Here is a 21539-nt window from a genome sequence, read left to right as displayed (position 1 = left end):
CCTGTTAAATCTTTCCCCTCTCATCTTAAACTATGTCCTCTGGTTCTTGATTCCCCTACCATGGGTAAAGGGCTTAGTGCATTCACCCTATCTATTCCCATCAGGATTTTATTACAGGAAATTTATGATAAAGGTGAAAAATAATTGCTTCATAATTCCTTTGGTGGAGTTGAAGAAAAATGTGAGCTGTCTTATAAATTCAGTGGAGGAGTTGAGAGAGAGGGTACTGGACTGAAACGTGGCTTTCTCGAGATAGAAAGCTGTTGGAAAAATGGGATACAGACCCTCACATTTGTGAAAAAACTTATTATGAGGCAACCTGTAGATCAAAAAGTGAAGAGAGCCACTAAAAGCCAATTTGAGAGCAGCTTTAGCTGTGCTCTAATAATATCGCAGGCCAGCTTTGCGTGGTTTTCAGGCCTGAAGTGGATAATGATAGAATAAATGGGAAGGATTAATATATAAAGACAGATTGCAAGATCACCTTGTATCAACTTGTTTGAGGAAATCAATGATCACTTAAAGACTCTGCCAGCTTGCTCATTTGTTTCCATGAATCATTTTACCCACACTGTGAACAGAATGAGTTACACATCGTAACTACAATTTCAACCTGGGTTACAGGGATCTGGGAGCTACCTCCAGACACAAGGAACTGCAGATTACCTAGTTTAATTTAGTGATAGAGCACGGAAACGGGCCCTTCTGCCCACCGAGTCAGAGGTGTCATGGGTTATGGGGAGAAGGCAGGAGCATAGGGTTAGGAGGGAGAGATAGACCAGTTATGATTGAATGGCAGAGTATACTTGATGGGCTGAATGGCCTAATTCTACTCCTATCACATATGATCTTATGATTATAAGAAAATAACTGCAGATGCTGGTACAAATCGATTTATTCACAAAATGCTGGAGTAACTCAGCAGGTCAGGCAGCATCTCGGGAGAGAAGGAATGGGTGACGTTTCGGGTCGAGACCCTTCTTCAGACTGATGTCGGGGGTGGGACAAAGGAAGGATATAGGTGGAGACAGGAAGATAGAGGGAGATCTGGGAAGGAGGAGGGGAAGGGAGGGACAGAGGAGCTATCTGAAGTTGGAGAAGTCAACGTTCATGATCTTATGAGTCCGCGCCGACCACTAACATTATCCGACACATTAGGGACAATTTACAATTTTGTACCAAAGCCAATGAACCTACGAGCCGGCATGTCTTCGGTGTGTGGGAGAAAGCTGGAGCACCTGGGCGGTCACGGAGCAGAACGGAGTTTGTACCTTCTCCCCGTGACCTGCGTGGGTTTTCTCCGAGATCTTCGGTTTCCTCCCACACTCCAAAGACGTACAGGTTTGTAGCTTAATTGGCTTGGTATAAATGTTTAAAAAAGTGTCTCCAGTGTGTGTAGGATAGTGTTAATGTGTGGGGATCGCTGGGCGGTGCGGACGTGGTGGGCCGAAGGGCCTGTTTCCACGCTCTATCTCTAAACTAAACTCAACTAAACGTACAAACTCTGTGCAGACAGCACTCGTAGTCAGGATCCAATCAGGGTCTTTTGCACCGTAAGGCAACAACTCTACCGCTGTGCCACCGTGCTGCCCAAGTGCCTCTGCTGAGGATGATACTGGGTCCAGATGTGAGCAGTTTAATTGAAATAAGGGAATCCTGTGCGATTTTTTTGCAGGCAGGAGCAAATGATGAAGCTCGCGTCTGGGAGTAGCCGGAGATAGAACAGACACCCTCACCGCTCAGCTACAAGCACAATCAACGATGAATATTAATGGCGAGGTAAGCTCTCTGCTCTCCAGGTTAGGCAGCTGTTCCCTTCAGTCAGTGGCTTTTGAAGCCTTCAGTTAGATCCCTAACATCTTCAGTCAAGCTGTCAAAAATCATTAAGAACTTCTCTCAGTTGCACAGACTTATGATCATATGGCAAACCACTGTTTACTTGACAGCAAGCTCATGCTCAATGCACGTTCAACAGATTTTAAAAGTGTCTCCTCCACCATTTTAAACATTTAAGGGTGACACGGTGGTGCAGCGGGTAGAGCCGCTGTCTCACAGCGCCAGAGACCCGGCTTCCATCCTGACCTCAGGTTTTCTCCGGGTGCTCCAGTTTCCTCCCACATCCCAAAGACGTGCGGGTGTGTGGGTTAATCGGCCCTCTGTAAATTGCCCCTAGTGCGTAGGGAGTGGATGTGAAGTTGGGATAACATTGAACTAGTGTGTAGAAAGAAACTGCAGATGCCTGTTTACACTGAAGATACACAGAAAGTGCTGAAGTAACTCAGGCAGCATCTCTGCAGAAAAACGATGGGTGACGTTTCGGGTCGGGACCCTACTTCAGACTTTGTTCATAACTTCTTCAGAGCTCCTTCTTCAGAACTAGTGTGAGCGGGTGAGCGCTGGTCGGCGCGGACTCGGTGGGACCATGGGGCTGTTTCCATGCAATATCTTTCAATACATTGAGTCAAAAGATGAGACAACACTATCCCAAATGATGCGCTAAAAATCATCCAGAAATTTTAAGTGTAATACGAAACATCACAACGCCAAACCGGCTGACTGAAAACTTAGAAAATTTGCACGCTAGAAAGATTGATACTTGAACTGTTCAAGTTCAATTTGCATGATGCAGACCATTTCTTAACGTGAATATATTTACATCTTAGGAAATTCCATTAAAATATTAAATGCTTCACAGATTATAAATCAAATGTCAAAATAAATAGTCCCAGTCCTCTGAGCTTTCTACCTGTGGGAATGAGGCTGCAGACAAAGTGTGCTGACATGAATCATGTTCCGCTGGGAGTGAGGAGCAATCAAATGGATGAGTGTTGCTGGATTTCATCATCTGAATTACCTTGCTAATGGAAACCAAAGTCAGTCTGAGCCTCGCGGACCATCTGCTCATTATGAGCCGCTCATACCTGTGTACAATCCCAACTTCCATGGTGCAATAGAGTCGTACAGCACGGAAACAAGGCCCTTCGGCCCAACTCGCCCATGCCAACCGAGATCCAAATTAGAAACATAGAAACATAGAAAATAGGTGCAGGAGGAGGCCATTTGGCCCTTCGAGCCTGCACCGCCATTCATTGTGATCATGGCTGATCATCCACAATCAGTAACCCGTGCCTGCCTTCTCCCCATATCCCTTGATTCCACTAGCCCCTAGACCTCTATCTAACTCTCTCTTAAATTCATCCAGTGAATTGGCTTCCACTGCCTTCTGTGGCAGAGAATTCCACAAATTCACAACTCTGGGTGAAAAAGTTTTTTCTCATCTCAGTTTTAAATGGCCTCGCCTTTATTCTAAGATTGTGGCCCCCGGTTCTGGACTCATCCAACATTGGGAACATTTTTCTTGCATCCAGCTTGTCCAGTCCTTTTATAATTTTATATGTTTCTATAAGATCCCCTCTCATGTGAATACAAGCCCAGTCTTTCCAATCTTTCCTCATATGACATGTTGCCATGTCATAATTGCCCATGTTTGGCCCATATCCCTTTGAGTCTTTCCATGTATCTATTCATGTCTTTTAAATGCTGTTATTCGTACCTCATATGTCCATAAGTCTTAGTTTAGTTTAATTTAAAGATACAGCGCTGAAATAGGCCCTTTGGCCCACCCAGCCCGCATCAGCCAGCCATCCTCGCACATTAACACACTAGGGACAATTTTACATTTTATACCAAACCAATTAATCTACAAAACCGGTATGTCTTTGGAGTGTGGGAGGAAACCGAAGATCTTATCGAAACATATAAGATTATTAAGGGGTTGGACACCTTAGAGGCAGGAAACATGTTCCCAATGTTGGGGGAGTCAACATGGCCTGCTCCTGCACCTATTGTCTATTGTCTATTGTCTATTATCTCGGAGAAAATACACGCGGTCACGGGGAGAACGTACAAACTCTGTACAGACAGCACCCGTAGTCGGGATCGAACCCGGGTCTCCGGCGCTGTGAGCACTGTAATGCAGCAACTCTACCGCTGCGCCACAGGGAGCAAATTAGGAGCAAATTAGGCCATTCAGCCCATCAAGTCTACTCCGCCATTCAATCATGACTCATCTAATTTTGCATCTCAACCTCATTCTCCTGCCTTCTCCCCATAACCCTTGACACCCTTACTAAATAAGAATCTGTCAATCTCCACCTTAAAAATATCCTATGACTTTGCCTCTACAGCCATCTGTGTCAATGAATTCCACAGATTCACCACCCTCTGATTAAAGAATTTCCTCCTCATCTCCTTTCTGAAGGTACGTCCTATCATTCTGAGGCTATGACCTCTAGTCCTAGACTCTCCCATTAGTGGAAACATCCTCTCCACATCTACTCTATCCAGACCTTTCACTATTCGCTAAGTTTCAATGAGGTCCCCCCTCATCCGTCTAAACTCCAGCGAGTACAGGCCCAGTGCCGTCAGATGCTCACATTACGTTAACCCAATGATCCCTGGGATCGTTCTCGTAGTACCTGTTTTAACTATGGTCAGGATGCATTTTATACCAGCAAGATTAGAATATAGAATGTAGAACAGTACAGCATAAGAACAGACCCTTTAGCCCACAAATCGCCATGCTGAACATGATGCCAAGAAGAATTCCAAAGCAAAACATCAACTATCCATGTTCTCCAGGGATACTGCATGGCCCAGTGAGTTATTCCAGCATGTTGTGTGTGTTTTTTTGAAAACCAGCATCTACAATTCCTTGTGTCTGCCTCCTCTGGCAGCAACACTGGAGGTTGAGGGGAGACTTGATGAGATAATAATTATATAAATGATGAGAGGTAGAAATGTCAATTGTCCAATGTCAAAGTGGGCATAGCTTTAAGATTGCGTCATTTAAGAGGCTTCTAGATAGGCACATAGATATGCAGGGAATGGAGGTATATGGATCATGTGCAGGTAGAGGAGGTTAGTTTATCTTGCCCTTATGTTCGGCACGGACATAGCGAAACGACGAGCCTGTTCCGGTGCTGTGCTGTTCAATGATTGACTGACCTCATTCAGCCAAACAACAACAAACAGAGAGAGCAGAAGCAGAAGCAGCTTCATAACTTCTGCTGCCTCAAACGCAAGAAGAAGAACAATCATGTATAGTCTTTCCGCCGACTGGATTGCACGCAACAAAAACTTTTTGCACTGTACCTCAGTACACGTGACAATAAACTAAACTGAACTAAAGTGTTATATGTTCTAAATGTGTCCTCAGAAACCCATGGATTTTCTACCCATCTATTGAGCCCTTGAGCGTGTACCTGGGTGCAATGAACATGTATTGAGCCCTTGAGCGTGTACCTGGGTGCAATGAACATTATTCAAGGTTAGGCTAGAATATTTCCCCTGACCTCAAACTATCTCCATTGACAAATCCTTTGGAAATACTTCCCAAGCTAATATTGCTGATTTGAATTGAGACCATTTAGTTGGAAATGCTATTCCCACGTCCTCGGTTCTGGCACATCTCACCAGTTCAAAGAAGGCTTGACACACCGACATGTCTCACACTTCAGAGCAGGTTCTTGACTCATTTAAACTCATCTTAAAGTATAGAGACCTCAATCGACACAGCCCAGTAAGCAATGAAGCATTGAGCATCAAACGCATATTAACAAGATCTTTGAAGTGCATGTAACTTTATACCAAGTTATCCTTGAAGTTATTAGCTGCAAGCTATTAAAAAGGATTATCATAACAAGCCCTCGGTGAAAACAAATAAAAGTATTGTGATTATAGTTGACATTTTTTTAAACTTTGTTCTGCCCATTTCTATTGAGTTGTGAATAACTTTGTTCAAGCGTTTATTTTGATTGAATTATCACAATAATTGCTTGGATGCGTTTTTAGACGTGCCACCCAGTCTAATAATGTGGAATTAAGGATCAGTGAAAAACAAAAGACACAGAGTGCTGGAGTAACTCCACGTGTCAGGTAGCATCTCTGGAGAACATGGATAGATGACGGCTTGGGTTAGGACCCTTCATCCTGACCTGAAACATCACTTATCTACATTCTCCGGAGATGCTGCCTGAGCCGCTGAGTTACTTCAGCACTTTGTGTCTTTTGTTGTAAGCCAGCATCTGCAGTTCCTTGTCAGAGAGTCATAGAGTGATACAGCATGGAAACAGGTCCTTTGGCCCAACTTGCCCACACCGGCCAACATCCCCAGCTACACTAGTCCCACCTGCCTGTGTTTGGTCCATATCCCTCCAAACCTGTCTTATCCATGTACCTGTCCAACTGTTTATTAAACATTTAGGTGGTCTCTGCCTCAACTACCTCCTCTGGCAGCTTGTTCCATACTCCCACCACCCTCTGCATGAAAAAGTTACCCCTCAGATTCCTGTTAAATTAAATTGTGTCTCCATAAAGAATGAGCTGCTCATCCTTGAAACAGCTTGATGGAAATTAATGGAACTGGAAAGCAGAAGATAGTTCCAGCAGGTGGATATCCTCACTGCCAGCTCTACCGGCTTAAATCAAAACCTTGTACTTGAGCTCGGAGATCAAATGCAGGCTTGGCGACCATTTCGTTGAACAACTCCACTCAGTCCGCCTAAGCCTACGCAATCTCCCAGTTGCTAAACACTTTAACTCCCTCTCCCACTCTGTCCTGGGCCTCCTCCATTGTCAGAGTGAGGCCCAGTGCAAATTGGAGGTTAGCACCTCAAATTTCGCTTGGGCAGCTTACAACCCAATGGTATGAATATTGATTTCTTTAACTACAAGTAACCCTTGCATCCCCTCTCTCTCCGACCCTCCCCCACCCTAGTTCTCCGGCTAGTTTCACTGTCCTCCTGATTAATTTTACTGATTGTATATCTTGTCGTCACTTTCCCCTCAGCTGTCAATGAACATTTCCTTGACCATTGTCTGCTTTGATCTGTCGTTTTCACACCTTACCGCTACCTATCCCTAGATTCCCTCTCCCCTGACCCTCAGTCTGAAGAAGGGTCTCGACCCGAAACGTCACCTATTCCTTTTCTCCAGATATGCTGCCTGTCCTGCTGAGTTACTCCAGCATTTTGTGTCTGTCTTACTTAACAATCCTTTTGTTTTCATAGCCAATCGCAAAAGATCATTAACTACTAATCCTTCAGTGTCTGGGGACACACGAAACTCCGAACGCTGGAATCTGGAGAAAAGTACAAAGTGCTGGAGGAACTCAGGCAGCATCTGTGGAGGGAATTGACAGTCTGAGGAAGGAACTGCAGCGGTAGAGTTGCTGCCTCACAGCGAATGCAGCGCCGGAGACCCGGGTTCAATCCTGACTAAGGGCGCTGTCTGTACGGAGTTTGTACGTTCTCCCCGTGGGTTTTCTCCGAGATCTTCGGTTTCCTCCAAAGACGTACAGGTTTGTAGGTTAATTGGCTCGGTAAATGTGAAAAATTGTCCCTAGTGGGTGTAGAATAGTGTTAATGTGTGGGGATCGCTGGTCGGCGCGGACCCAGTGGGCCGAAAGGGGCTTGCTTCCACGCTCTATCTCTAAACTAAACTAGAACTAAACATTCTCCAGAGATCTGCCTGACCCGCTGAGTTCCTCCAGAGCTCTGTGTTTCGCACAGTGCTTCAGAAACTACAGATGACTGTGAACAAATTCTGATGGAATTTCTCAGCAAGTTTATGGATCACGTCCGTGTCCAATTCTATTGTGATATTATAGGGCCAGAAATAAGTTCCTTGAAGAGTTTTGAGCTTCTTGTCCAATCATTGGTCTTAAGCAGAGATTAAAATTTGTTACGCTGCAATTTGGTTAAAAAAATGGTCGTCTCCCTTCTAATCTTGTGGCGTAGAGAGAATGTTATCAGTCTGTGGAACGCAAGTCAAAAACCTGCACAGTATTGGCCTTACGCCCAGATAAATTCACCAACATGTCAAGGGCTGGTGATTTAAGCAGGCTGTGCCTGTACATCTGTGGCTCTGTGCTCTCACTGCCTTCCACCTGAAGCTTAAGGGCAAAGCTGTGGAACTCTCCGCCTCAGAAGGCAGTGGAGGCCGATTCTCTGGATGCTTTCAAGAGAGTTAGATAGAGCTCTTAAAGATAGCGGAGTCAGGGGGTATGGGGAGAAGGCAGGAACGGAGTACTCATTGTGGATGATCAGCCATGAACACATTGAATGGTGGTGCTGGCTCGAAGGGCCGAATGGCCTCCTCCTGCACCTATTGTCTATTGTCTATTGTCAATGGCTGGCTGGAATTGCACAGTAGTTTTATTTGACTTTGGAGAGGCCACTTTTAGAGCATTGTGTGCAGATCTGGTCACCCGAGCACAGGAAGGATGTGGAGGCTTTGGAGAGGGTGCAGAGGAGGCTTACCTGAATGAGGCCTCGGTTTGGGGTTAGTAATGACAGGGAGAGGTTGGACAGACTTGGATTGTTTTCTCTGGATCGCCGGAGGTTGCGGGGATACTTGGTAGAAGTGTATAAAGTTATGAGAGGCACAGATAGGGCAGACAGTCAGAACCTTTTTCCCTGGGTGGGAATGTCAAAGACCAGAGGGCACAGCTTTACGATGAGTAGGGCAAGGGTTCAAGGAGCTGTCCAGGGCAAGTTTCTTATTGCACATAGCGGGTGGTGAGTGCCTGGAACGCACTGCTGGTGGTGGATACAGATACGATAGTGGGGTCGAGGTGATTTTTGGATACGCAGGGTGGGGGGATATGGGTTATGTGCAGGCAGATCAGAATTGGCCCTGGCATCATGTTCACCACAGACAGTGGGCTGAAGGGCCTGTTCCTGTGCTGTACTGTACCATGTTCTGCATTCTATGTACAATAGAGAACCTCAGTCTGTGTCTTTCGTGAGAAAGAAACCAAATAAACTACGGAAAGGCCTTGGGCCATCAGGCAAGAATGAAATGCACGGAGAGGGAGAGAGAGGTGGAGCATACAGGCCCTGAAGCTGGTGAGACACAGGAGGAGCCCGGCCAGGACTCACCCCACAGAGCCCAGCCCCCCCCACGCGCCAGAGTCTCCCAACCCCTGCGGAGTAGTTATTAAGAGGGCAGATCCGTGGGCGGTTGCTGCTGGGACGTGTCGGGGCCTGATCAATCCCGGCTGGGTGGCCTGGGCCAGGGGGTCTGATGTTGTGAGACCCGCAACACCCCATCACCCCAGGTCACATCACTGAGGATGCATCCCAACGCGTCCAGAAGATGTATCTTTCACACAAGAACATGCCGGGTAGACCTGGGGAAATATGGAAAACCCATTCAACGGAATGGGGATTCTGGCATGGAGATTTGGAAGAAAAAGCTTTCTCTATTGTTTAATTATATCATTTTTCTGTTTTTAAATATTTCTAAATGTGCTGACATGTTTATAATTAATTTTACAGTTTCTTTTCATTAGTTAAATATATTTGGCTTGATTACACTCATGTGTCGTATGATCTGAGTTAAATGGCGGCACAGGTGGTGCAGCGGGTAGAGCCGCTGCCTCACAGCACCAGACACCCCGGTTCCATCCTGACCTCGGGTGCTGTCTGTGTGGAGCTTGCATGTTCTCCCTGTGACCGCGTGGGTTTCCTCCCACATGCTAAAGATGTGCGGGTTTACACGAGAAATCGGGGCAATTTTTAACGCAGCTCGTTCCCGCGACTGAGGGTTTTCCCATCGATCAAGCAAGCGGACAGAACAAAGCTGAACATTATAGACAATAGACAATAGACAATAGGTGCAGGAGTATGCCATTCAGTCCTTCGAGCCAGCACCGCCATTCAATGCGATCATGGCTGATCACTCTCAATCAGTACCCCGTTCCTGCCTTCTCCCCATACCCCCTCACTCCGCTATCCTTAAGAGCTCTATCCAGCTCTCTCTTGAAAGCATCCAACGAACTGGCCTCCACTGCCTTCTGAGGCAGAGAATTCCACACCTTCACCACTCTCTGACTGAAAAAGTTCTTCCTCATCTCCGTTCTAAATGGCCTACCCCTTATTCTTAAACTGTGGCCCCTTGTTCTGAACTCCCCCAACATTGGGAACATGTTTCCTGCCTCTAATGTGTCCAATCCCCTAATTATCTTATATGTTTCAATAAGATCCCCCCTCATCCTTCTAAATTCCAGTGTATACAAGCCTAATTGCTCCAGCCTTTCAACATACGACAGTCCCGCCATTCCGGGAATTCCGGGAATTAACATTCACCAAAATAAAAACGCAGTGCTGGAGAAACGCAGGCAACAAACGTGGAGGCAATGGACAGGCAAGGTTTCGGGTCGGGACCCTGCATCAGGCTGATCAACATCACCCACCCCTCCCCCTTCAACTGTGTCCACCTATCACTTTCCCAGCTTTCTTCCGTTCCCCACCTTTCTTTCCCCCCTTCTACAATCAGTCTGAAGAAGGGTTCCGACCCATGTGTCATTGGTACATTCCCTCCACAGATGCTGCCTGGCCCGCTGAATTTTAGTTTCCGTTTTTTGTTTTTAGGTTTAGTGATACAGCATGGAAACGGGCCCTTCGTCCCTCTGAGTTCACACCAACCATCACACACTCATACTCATGTTATCCCACTTTCTAATCCACTCCCAGGCAATTTACAGAGACCAATCCACCTGCAAACCTGCACGTCTCAGGTATGTGGGAGGAAACTAGAGCACCTGGAGGAAACCCACGTGGTCACAGGGAGAACGTACAAACCACGCACACAGACAGCAGCCCAGGTCAGGATGGAACCAGGGTCCCTGGCGCTGCGAGTCCATTCAGCACCTTGTGATTTGCTCAGGATTCCAGCATCTGCAGTCTCTTGTGTCTGTCTGAATGTTCACCCATGTTCCAGAGTTCAAAGCTGAACATTCCGGATACTTCTTGGTGTTTATTTCCTGCCAGTGATGATCACTGCGAGCACTCACCTTGTTACTCGTGCAGTTAATCCCGAGGTTGTTGATGGACGGCATCTTTCCATCGATCCTGGGCTGTTGCAGCTGCTGCTCCCTCTGCAGCTGTTCCCGCATCTTCCGAGCTTCCTGTATGGCCTTCATCACTGCGTCCTGGTCACCCAGAAAGGCTGTCGAATTCAGAGTGGACAGGATGTCTACAGGAGAGAACGCACAAGCAGGCTCAACAGTTGATCAACCACTCGCACTAAGACATTCTTATCCACAACGATCACATTTATTTTCAAAAAGCTCCCAGCGTAATCAAAGGAGACACAAGGAACTGCATAAGTTCATATGTGATAGGAGCAGAATGAGGACATTCGGCCCATCAAGTTTAATCGTGGCTGATCTCTCTCATCCTCCGAACCCCTATTCTCTTGCCTTCTCTCCATAACCCTTGACACCCGTACTAATCAACTGCAGGGACTGGTTTACACAAAAAAACACACTGTGCTGGAGTAACTCAACGGGTCAGGCAGCATCTCTGGAGAACGTGGAACAATGAAGGGAAGAGATTGAACTTTTTTTTCGCCTTCCATCACAGTGAGGAATGTGGAGGAGTCATGTTAAAATGTATTTTGTGTGTCCTGTTGCTTTTTATTGTTATGACTGTATGGCAAATGAAATTCCTCGTATGTTGCAAAACATACTTGGCTAATAAAGTATGATTATGATTATGATTAGACTGAGGATGGCTCCCTACCCAAAATGTCACCGATCTATGTTCTGCAGAGATGCTGCCTGATTCGCTGAGTTACTCCAGCATTTTGTGTCTCTCTTCAGTGTAAACCAGCATCTGCAGTTCCTTCCCACACATAGAACAGTACAGCGCAGGAACACGCACCTTGGCCACAATGTCTGTGATGAACATGATGCCAAACTAGACTAATCTCCTCTGCCTGCATGTGATCCACATTCCTCCATTCCCTGCATATCCATGTGCCTATTTAAAAGCCTCTTAAACACCACGATCGTATCTGCCTCCACCACCACCCCTGGCAGCACGTTCCAGGCACCCACCAGCCTCTGTGTGATGAACTTGTCCCACACACCTCCTTTAGACTTTGCCGATCTCACCTTAGAGCAATGTCTTTTAGCCTTTGTCATTTCCATCCTAGGGAAAAGGGTTCTATCTGTCCACCCTATCTGTGCCTCTCATAATGTTCTATACTTTTATCAGGTCTCCCCGAGAGCTCCAGCATTCCAGAGAGAACAATCCATCTTTGTACAACCTCTCCCTGTAGCTAGGGGTGCCAACTATCTCACTCCCAAATACGGGACAAGGTGACGTCACCGCCCCGCGCTCCACGTGACCTCACCCAGCCAGCGGCCACGTGCTCCCGCTCCACCAATCGTGGCCGCCCGGGCCGAGAGGCGGGTTGCTATGCAACCTCTGTTAGGCGGCGCCCGGGCCTCCGGAACTAGACTGTCCAGAGCTAAAATGTCGGAAACCTAGAGTGTCGGGACTTAAACTGTTGGGGCCTACAGCGTCGGGGCCTACAATGTCAGAGCCTACAGCGTCGGGGCCTGCAGTGTCCGGGCCTACAGCGTCGGGGCCTGCAGTGTCAGGGCCTACAGCGTCCGGGCCTACAACATCCGGGCCTACAGCGTCCGGGCCTACAGCGTCTGGGCCTACAACATCCGGGCCTACAGCGTCCGGGCCTACAGCGTCTGGGCCTACAACATCCGGGCCTACAGCGCCCGGGCCTACAGCGTCAGGGCCTACAGCGTCCGGGCCTACAGCGTCTGGGCCTGCAGCGTCAGGGCCTACAACGTCAGGGCCTACAGCGTCGGGGCCTGCAGTGTCCGGGCCTACAGCGTTGGGGCCTGCAGTGTCAGGGCCTACAGCGTCGGGGCCTGCAGCGTCCGGGCCTACAGCGTCGGGGCCTGCAGCATCCGGGCCTACAGCATCCGGGCCTACAGCGTAGGGGCCTGCAGCGTCCGGGCCTACAGCGTCCGGGCCTACATCATCTGGGCCTGCAGCATCCGGGCCTACAATGCTCCCCGGGCCTAATTAGGGACAAGGGCGGTCCCGTACGGGACAAACCAATTTAGCCCAAAATACGGAATGTCCCGGCTAATGAGGGACAGTTGGCAACCCTAGCTGTCGCTCGTACACCCTAATCCTGGCGGCATTCTGGTAAACCTCCTCTGCACCCACTCAGAAGTCACAGCATCTTTCTTGTAATGGGGTGACCAGGACTGTGCACAATACTGCAAGTTAATGCCCTCTAATCCAGACAGCAAGTGTGTAATAAACAGTGTTATAGTCCATCTGAAGAAGGGTCTTGACCCGAAACGTCACCCATCCCTTCTCTCCACAGATGCTGTCCGTTCCCGCTGGGTCACTCCAGCATTTTGCGCCTATCTTGGGTGTAAACCAGCATCTGCAGTTCCTTCCTGCACACTGTACGTTAAACGCTATGTATTGTTACTTCCAAAACACTGAATCTGTAAAGTGTGTCCCATCCCACAGTCAGCAGTGGTTGTCTTTCAAGAGGAACACTCATTAAAACGCAGGCAGATTTGGATTCAGACAAGGATCATCCAAAGCTGTTATTTATTAATGATGCCCTTCCTTTCAGTACATTACCTGCAACATTGATTCCTAAGAATGTGCCACTATCTTCTCGCAAATAGATTTGCGGTTGTTAACTAGATGTGTTAGAGCGGGTATCACTGACCCACTTCAGGTGGTATTGGCCCAGGCTCCGTGGATGAAGGCAGTTAACACTACAGCTCCAGCTGCTGTTATTTTTCAGGCCCCTTTTTTTTCCTATGTTCATCATCTTTTTTTTCAAACGGTTTTAAAATAACCAATTTTGTTTAAGATGTGAATTACTGGAGTGCAGTGATCTGTACAGGGCTGTAGGACTCTTTGGTAATGAAGAATGCTTCCCTCCGGACTCTATTTTCCGTTGTATCAGCCAGGTTTGCTGCTGTTCATCAGCCACGACCAATGAGTGCTTTTCAATTATGTTTGGTGCCACTGCCGTAATCAGAAGCTCAAATTATTTTGAACTCTGGATTGCAAATGAGGACAAAAGGAAGAATGCATTCAGACCGCAGAGTTAGAAACAAGCAACTGCAGATGCTGGTTTACGAGAAAAGGCGCAGAGTGCTGGAGTAACTCAGCCGGTCGGGCACTATCTCTGGAGAACACAGGACAGGCGACGTTTCGGGTCGGGTCGGGACCCTTCCTCAGACCCAGGGAGAAGTGGGGGCAGGAGCGATGGTGACTTCAGACTGAAGAAAGGTCCCGACCTGAAACATCACCTCTCCATGTTCTCCACGGATGCCGCCTGACTCCAGCACTTTGTATCTGTGAATGCACTAGTGTTTGTACATTGACTGTGATGCACAGTGGGATCCTGGGCTCCAAGTCCACAGCTCCTGGAAGTGACTCTTTCCCTGACAAAGTCTGCTTCCGCCACAACCCCTGCATGGCCAGAGTTTTACACAGAGTGTGGTGGGTGCCTGGAACAAACTGCCTGGGGTGGTGGTGGAGGCAGATACAACAGGGGTGTTTGTGAAGCTTACAAATAGGCACATGGGTACACAGGGAATGGAGGGACAGGGATCACATGCATGCAGGGGAAATTAGTTTATCTTGGCATTGAACGGCATGGACAATGTGAGGTGTAGGGCCTGTTCATGTGCTGCACTGTCCTATGTTCTATGTTCTATGTTCTAGGTACTATGTTCCATGTTCTATGTTCTATGTTCTAGGTACTATGTTCTATGTTCTAGGTACAATGTTCTATGTTCTAGGTAGTATGTTCTATGTTCTAGGTACCATGTTCTATGTTCTATGTTCTAGGTACTATGTTCTATGTCCTAGGTACTATGTTCTATGTTCTAGGTACTATGTTCTATGTTCTATTTTCTAGGTACTCTGTTCCATGTTCTATGTTCTATGTTCTATGTTCTATGTTCTAGGTACTATGTTCTATGTTCTAGGTACTATGTTCTATGTTCTAGGTACTATGTTCTATGTTCCAGATGAGCAATACAATAGCCACACAGCACAACCACAAAGGAGCGACACAATAGGAAGTAATGTCAACTGCAAGAAGTATTGTTGATTCAGGCTGACGTTGGGCCTACCTAAAGAGGATTCTCTCCGAGGAGCACCAGCCACTGGGCTGGGGATGCTGCTTTTGTTGGGCATGTTGACGGGACTAGACTTGTTTGTGTGGAAGAAGCTCTGTGTGGGTGATGTGGGAGATCGCACCGAACCAGACGTCTTGGGCCGGGCCGACAGATTCAGTGGCTGGGCGGCTTCATCCTGTAAATAAACCACAAGGACAGACACAGGTCAATGAGGCTGCCTTCAGGCATTGGCGTGCAGTGGTACAGTCATGCAGCACGGAAACTGGCCCCCTCAGCCCAACGCGTCCAAGCAGACGAAGTGGCCCATCTACACTAGTCCCACCTGCCCGCACTTGGCCCACATCCCTCTCAACCTCTCCTATCCATGAACCTGACCAAAACGGACACACGCTGTGAAACCACCCACGTCCAATCATTTTCCACCATGTATCTCTGATCACAGTGTGCACAGGGGGCACCACAACTACACTTGCAAACAACATCTAAACTTTCATTCAAACCACAGAGATAATTTCTGGATTAACCTTATCAAATTTAAGCTGACTGAATAGCACTGTGAACACGGCTGAATAAAAGGTTGTTCATATATAACTCTCACACAAGCTTTGCATTGGTCTTTTTTAAGCAAATGTTGTATCTAGCTTTGTGAAAAGATCCTTCTAAAAATATCCTGACATGCAGGAGGCTTGTCAAGAGGTTCTGAGGAGCAAGTCCATAGCTGGCAGAAAGTGTCAATGCATTTGGATAGGGTGGTAGAGAAAGTGTATGTCACACTTGCCTTTATCAGTTGGGGCATTGAGATTGAAGTTGGAAAATCACATTGCAGTTTTGCAGGACTCCAGTTAGCACATTGTGGAGTATTTAGTTCAGTTTAGTTTAGAGATACAGCACGGAAACAGGCCCTTCGGCCCACCGGGTCCACGCCGACCAGCGATCCTTGCACAATAACACTATCCTACGCACACTAGGGACAATTTTTACATTTACCAAGCCAATTAACGTACAAACTTGCATGTCTTTGGAGTGTGGGAGGAAACCAAAGGTCTCAGAGAAAACCACGCAGGTCACGGGGAGAACGTACAAACTCCGTACAGACAGCACCCCCTTACTCAGGATTGAACCCGGGTCTCTGACGCTGCATTCGCTGTAAGGCAGCAACTCTATCGCTGCGCCCAATTGTGGTGGCATTGTGTATTGTGTGCAGTTTTGGTCTCCCCATTACAGAAAGGATGTGGATGCTCTGGAGAGGGTGCTAAAGAGGTTTACCAGGATGCTTCCTGGATTAGAGAGCATTAGCTATCAGGTGGGACAAACCTGGATTGTTTTGTATGGAGCGCTGGAGAGTGAGGGAAGACCTGGTAGAAGTTTATAAAATGATGAGAGGCATGGATAGGGTGACCAGGCAGAGACTTGTCCCCAGGATGGAAATGTCACAGAGTAGATGGCATCATTTCACTCAGGGGGTGGTGGGTATATGGAACGAGCTGCCAGAGAGGTTATTGAGGCAGATAGTGTAGCAACATTCAAAAGACATTTGGGCAGGTACATGGTGGATAGGACAGGTTTAGAGGGACATGGGCCAAACGTGGGCAAATGGGACTGGCCGGGGTGGAACATTTGGGCGGCATGGACGAGTTGGGCTGCAGGGCCTGTTTCCATGCTATGTGGGGAAAGTTTAAAGGAGGCATGTTATTTTACAGTGGTACATGCCTGGAACATGCTGCCTGAGGACGTTATGGAAGAGGATACGACGCAACATCTAAGAGGCATTGAGACAGAGGCGTGAGCAGGCAGGGAATAGAGGGAGAGAGACCAGACGCAGACAGATGTGTAGTTAAAATAGCATCATGATTGGCGCTGGCATGGTGGGCTGAAGGGCCTGTTCCTGTGCTGAACTGCCCTGATAGTTGTTCTCATTAGCAATGAAGACATTTTGAACAGAAACTCTGGCAAATTCAGCCCCTGCAACACCGACCCAATGCCATTGCCAGGACAACGGGCCCTTCTGGCCACGATAAGACTCTGTACTTCACTTTAGACTTCAGATACAGCGCGGAAACAGGCCCTTCAGCTCCCTGAATGGTGGTGCTGGCTCAAAGGGCCGAATGGCCTGCTCCTGCACCTATTGTCTATTATTACCAAGGGCTGAGGTATCCTGTCAGGGGGTATGGGGAGAAGGCAGGAACGGGGTACTGATTGAGAGTGATCAGCCATGATCACATTGAATGGTGGTGTTGGCTCGAAGGGCCGAATGGCCTACTCCTGCACTTATTGGCTATTGTCTATTGTCTATTGAATCTGTGGAATTCTCTGCCTCAGAAGGCAGTGGAGGCAAATTCTCTGGATGCTTTTAAGAGAGAGTTAGATAGAGTTCTCAAAGATTGCTCTATATAGATAGTCAAGGGATATGGGGAGAAGGCAGGAATGGGGTACTGATTGTGGATGATCAGCCATGATCACAGTGAATGGCGGTGCTGGCTCAAAGGGCCGAATGGCCTCCTCCTGCACCTATTGTCTATTGTCTATTATTACCAAGGGCTGAGGTATCCTGTTTGGATTTCCAATTAAACTGCTAATTGTCTCTATCAATTGGAAATCCAAATGATCAAGTTTATACCGTTGATAAACTACCATTAGGATCATTTAGAAATATGCCAATATATATTTATCTACCTGATATTCCACGCCAGATTTCAGACTGCTGGGGTGGAGTTTAGTTTAATTTAGTCCAGAGATACAGCATGGGAACAGGCTTCAGCCCACTGCGTCCATGCCAACCACCCGTTCACGGTAGGTCTATGTTATCCCACTTTCTCATCCACTCCCTACACACTAGGGGGCAATTTTACAGAGGCCAATGAACCCACAAACCCGCACGTCTTTGGGATGTGGGACGAAACCGGAGCACCCGGAGGAAACCCACTCGGTCACAGGGAGAACGTGCAAACTCCACACAGAGACAGCACCCAAGGTCAGGATCGAACACGGGTCTCTGGCGCTGTGAGGTAGCAGATCTACCCACTGCGCCACTGTTCCGTCCAGTGAGAAGGACAGGGAAAGAGGTCATAAGGTCATAAGGTAATAAGTGAGAGGAGGAGAATTAGGCCATTCAGCCCATCATGTCTAATCCACCATTCAATCATGGCTGATCTATCTCTCCCTCCTAACCCCATTCTCCTGCCTTCACCCCACAACCCCTGACACGCAGGTGGTACATAAAATAAACGCTGTATGCATTCTCTTTTAAAGCATTCATTAAGAACTTGTGCGGCAAGAACAGAAAATTGCTGCTCTGATGGTCTCAAAAAGCTGAGGTATTAACTGTGTTACATTGCATAGTTAATTGAAAAATACAAAATACCAAGACTGAACACAACATCTGATTATTTGGTTGGTTGCTACTTTCTAACCTCAGGGACAGAAACTGTTCTCTTGCTGTAACATTCAAATAAGAAACTAATTAGCCAATTCCTAAAAGATTTAACTAAAATAAGGCTCATTAGTCTTTCTCTGTACTTGCCTTTATTTACATAAACACAGTAATTTTATTATTGTAATGCTGGTGTTTACTCATGTTGACAAATTTAATTTGGAACTAATATACTTTGCATTTGCTAACTATCAGCTCAACTAAATCGGAAATGTATTCTAACCGGGGGAAGTTAATTTTCCTATTTTGCTCTCTGCGTTCTATATTGAGTTGACCTTTCCTTGCTTAGCATCCTTCCATAAGGCAGGGTACCATCCTGATTGTCCAGCTTATCTTATTGTGGACATGAGACATCCTCTGTGGAACTGAGGTGGCACAGCGGTAGAGTTGCTGCCTTACAGCGCCGGAGACCCAGGTTCGATCTTGACTATAGGAATTTCTGAAGAAGGGTCTCGACCCAAAACGTCACCTATTCCTTTTCTCCTGAGGTGCTGTCTGACCCGCTGAGTTACTCCAGGTTTTTGTGATTATCTGCCGTCTGTACGGAGTTTGTACGGTCTCCATGTGACCTTGTGGGTTTCCTCCGGGTGCTCTGGTTTCCTCCCTCTCTCCAAAGACGTACCGGTCTGTAGGTTAATTGGCTTCAGTAAAATTGTACTTTGTTCCTAGTATGTAGGATATTGCTAGTGTACGGGATGTGTAGGAAACAACTGCAGATTCTGGTTTAAGCGGAAGATAGACACAAAAAGCTAATGTATGGGTAATGTAATGGTCGCTCCGAACTCAGTGGGCCAAAGGGCCCGTTTCCACGCTATGCCTCTGAAGTATACTAAAGTATATTACACTACAATACTGAGGAAGTATACGCTGCGCTCTCTTCACTCTACCTATTGTACTTGCATTTGGCGTGCTTGTATTCATAATAAGACACAGAGTGCTGGAGTAACTCAGCGGGTCAGGCAGCATCTCTGGAGAACATGGATAGGTGACGTTTCACAGAGTGCTGGAGTAACTCAGCGGGTCAGGCAGCATCTCTGGAGAACATGGATAGGTGACGTTTCACAGAGTGCTGGAGTAACTCAGCGGGTCAGGCAGCATCTCTGGAGAACATGGATAGGTGACGTTTCAGGTCGGGACCCTACTTCAGCGTGCCGATGTCCCAACCCGAAACATCACTTATATGTTCTCCAGAGATGCTGCTTCACCCTGAGTTACTCCAGCACTTTGTGTCTTTTTTTGGGGAAAACCAGCATCTGCAGTTCCCTATCTCTTGACTATATTCATGTATACTATTGTCTGATTTGATTATACAGCACACAAACAAAAGCCCGTGACTGTACCTTGGTACATGTGTTAATAATAAACCTAAACCTTCGCACAAGTCTAGTGTAAGAATTTTTATTTAAAAAATAAACTTTATGCAGAACAAATTCTGTCAAAAATCCTTTACTACAATCTCTATACATTGAAACATAGAAACATAGAAAATAGGTGCAGGAGGAGGCCATTTGGCCCTTCAAGCCAGCACCACCATTCATTGTGATCATGGCTGATCATCCACAATCAGTAACCTGTGCCTGCCTTCTCCCCATATCCCTTGATTCCATTTTTTTAAATTCATCCAGTGAATTGGTCTCCACTGCCTTCTGTGGCAGAGAATTCCACAAATTCACAACTCTCTGGGTGAAAACGGTTTTTTTTCAGCTCAGTTTTAAATGGGCTCCCTTTTCTTCTTAGACTGTGACCCCTGGTTCTGGATTTCCCCCAACATTGGGAACATTATTCCTGCATCTAGCTCATCCAGTCCTTTTATAATTTTATGTCTCTATAAGATCCCCTCTCATCCTAAACTCCAGTGAATACAAGCCCAGTCTTTCCAATCTTTCCTCATATGACAGTCCCGCCATCCCGGGGATTAACCTCGTGAACCTACGCTGCACTGCCTCAATAGCAAGGACGTCCTTCCTCAAATTAGGAGACCAAAACTGCACACATATACATTCTAAACATGTCCGAAGTATGGCCTTGACACTAAACGTCACCTATTCCTGTTCACCAGAGATGCTGTCTGACCCGCTGAGTTACTCCAGCTTTTTGTGTCTAACTTTGGTTTAGGCCAGCATGTGGAGTTCCTTCCCACACTCTGTACTGCCCCACACAGTAGTTGCCGCACCAATCTAAACACAACACCCTTGCCATCTTAATATATATTTTCACTGTAAGGAGGTTGGCTTTTTTTTAGCCTGTTCATTTCAAGGATGAATTCGTAGCTGGAGATTTAAATTCCCCTTCAACCGAAGAAACTTTTATCATGTCATTGCAATTGAATTGAATGAAAATTACACAGAACCAGCACATTAATTATTTGTGCCTCATCCCAATTACAGCAAATGATTCTATTCTAATTCCTGCCCAATATGCCGCGGGGATTTCAATAGAGAGGTGTCCCGTGAAAGTTGTATTGAAGAAGTATTCTTCAATTCGGAGTATTGAAGAATTTGCATGTGTGGTGTGTTGGTCTCTGCCAGGATCATGGATTCTAAAACTAGAAGATGAGCACAGGAGGATGAGGGGTGGTCTTACAGAAGTGTGCAAAATCATGAGAGGAATGGATCGGGAAGACGCACGAGAGTAGGGGAATCGAGAACCGGAGGACATAGGTATACGGTGAGGGGGGAGGGGGAAAGATTTAATAAGAACCTGAGGGGTAACTTTTTCACGCAGAGGGTGGTGGGTGTATGGAACGAACTGCCAGAGGAGGTAGTTGAGGCAGGGACTATCACAACATTTAAGAAACATTTAGACAGGTGCATGGATAGGACAGGTTCAGAGGGATATGGGCCAAACGCAGGCAAGTAGGACTAGTGTAGATGGGACATGTTGGTCAGTGCGGGCAAATTTACCTGAAGGGCATGTTTCAACACTGTTTGACTTTATGGCTCTGGAGGGCACAGTGAGAGTGGAGAGATTTAAGAGGGATCTCAGGGATGACTTTTCCGCTCAGAGGGTATTCTGTATTCAAAACGATCTGTCAGAGTAAGCTATAGAAGTGGATGCAAGGAACATCTTGGCTCCTTGGTCTAGGGGTTGGATCCTCGTTTTGGTTGTGAA

At 46.9% G+C, this 21539-nt stretch overlaps 1 protein-coding gene across 10 annotated transcripts in view; it reads right to left on the bottom strand.

The window, feature by feature from the left end:
* The window catches only part of sox6 (SRY-box transcription factor 6), a 642359-nt gene that overhangs the window by 58116 nt on the left and 562704 nt on the right, over positions 1–21539 (bottom strand). For all 10 annotated transcript variants that reach the window (XM_078414965.1, XM_078414966.1, XM_078414964.1 and 7 more), the window contains 2 exons: positions 14993–15173; positions 10859–11040 (listed from right to left, as the gene is read on the bottom strand). In XM_078414965.1, the coding sequence (XP_078271091.1) occupies positions 10859–11040; positions 14993–15173 (363 nt within the window). The remainder of the gene's footprint in view (positions 1–10858; positions 11041–14992; positions 15174–21539) is intronic.

Source organism: Rhinoraja longicauda, chromosome 18 (genome assembly GCF_053455715.1).
Source record: "Rhinoraja longicauda isolate Sanriku21f chromosome 18, sRhiLon1.1, whole genome shotgun sequence".
Lineage (NCBI taxonomy): Eukaryota > Metazoa > Chordata > Chondrichthyes > Rajiformes > Arhynchobatidae > Rhinoraja > Rhinoraja longicauda.
Note: the sequence above shows the minus strand (reverse complement) of the source record. Positions and strands in the feature narration are given on the sequence as shown.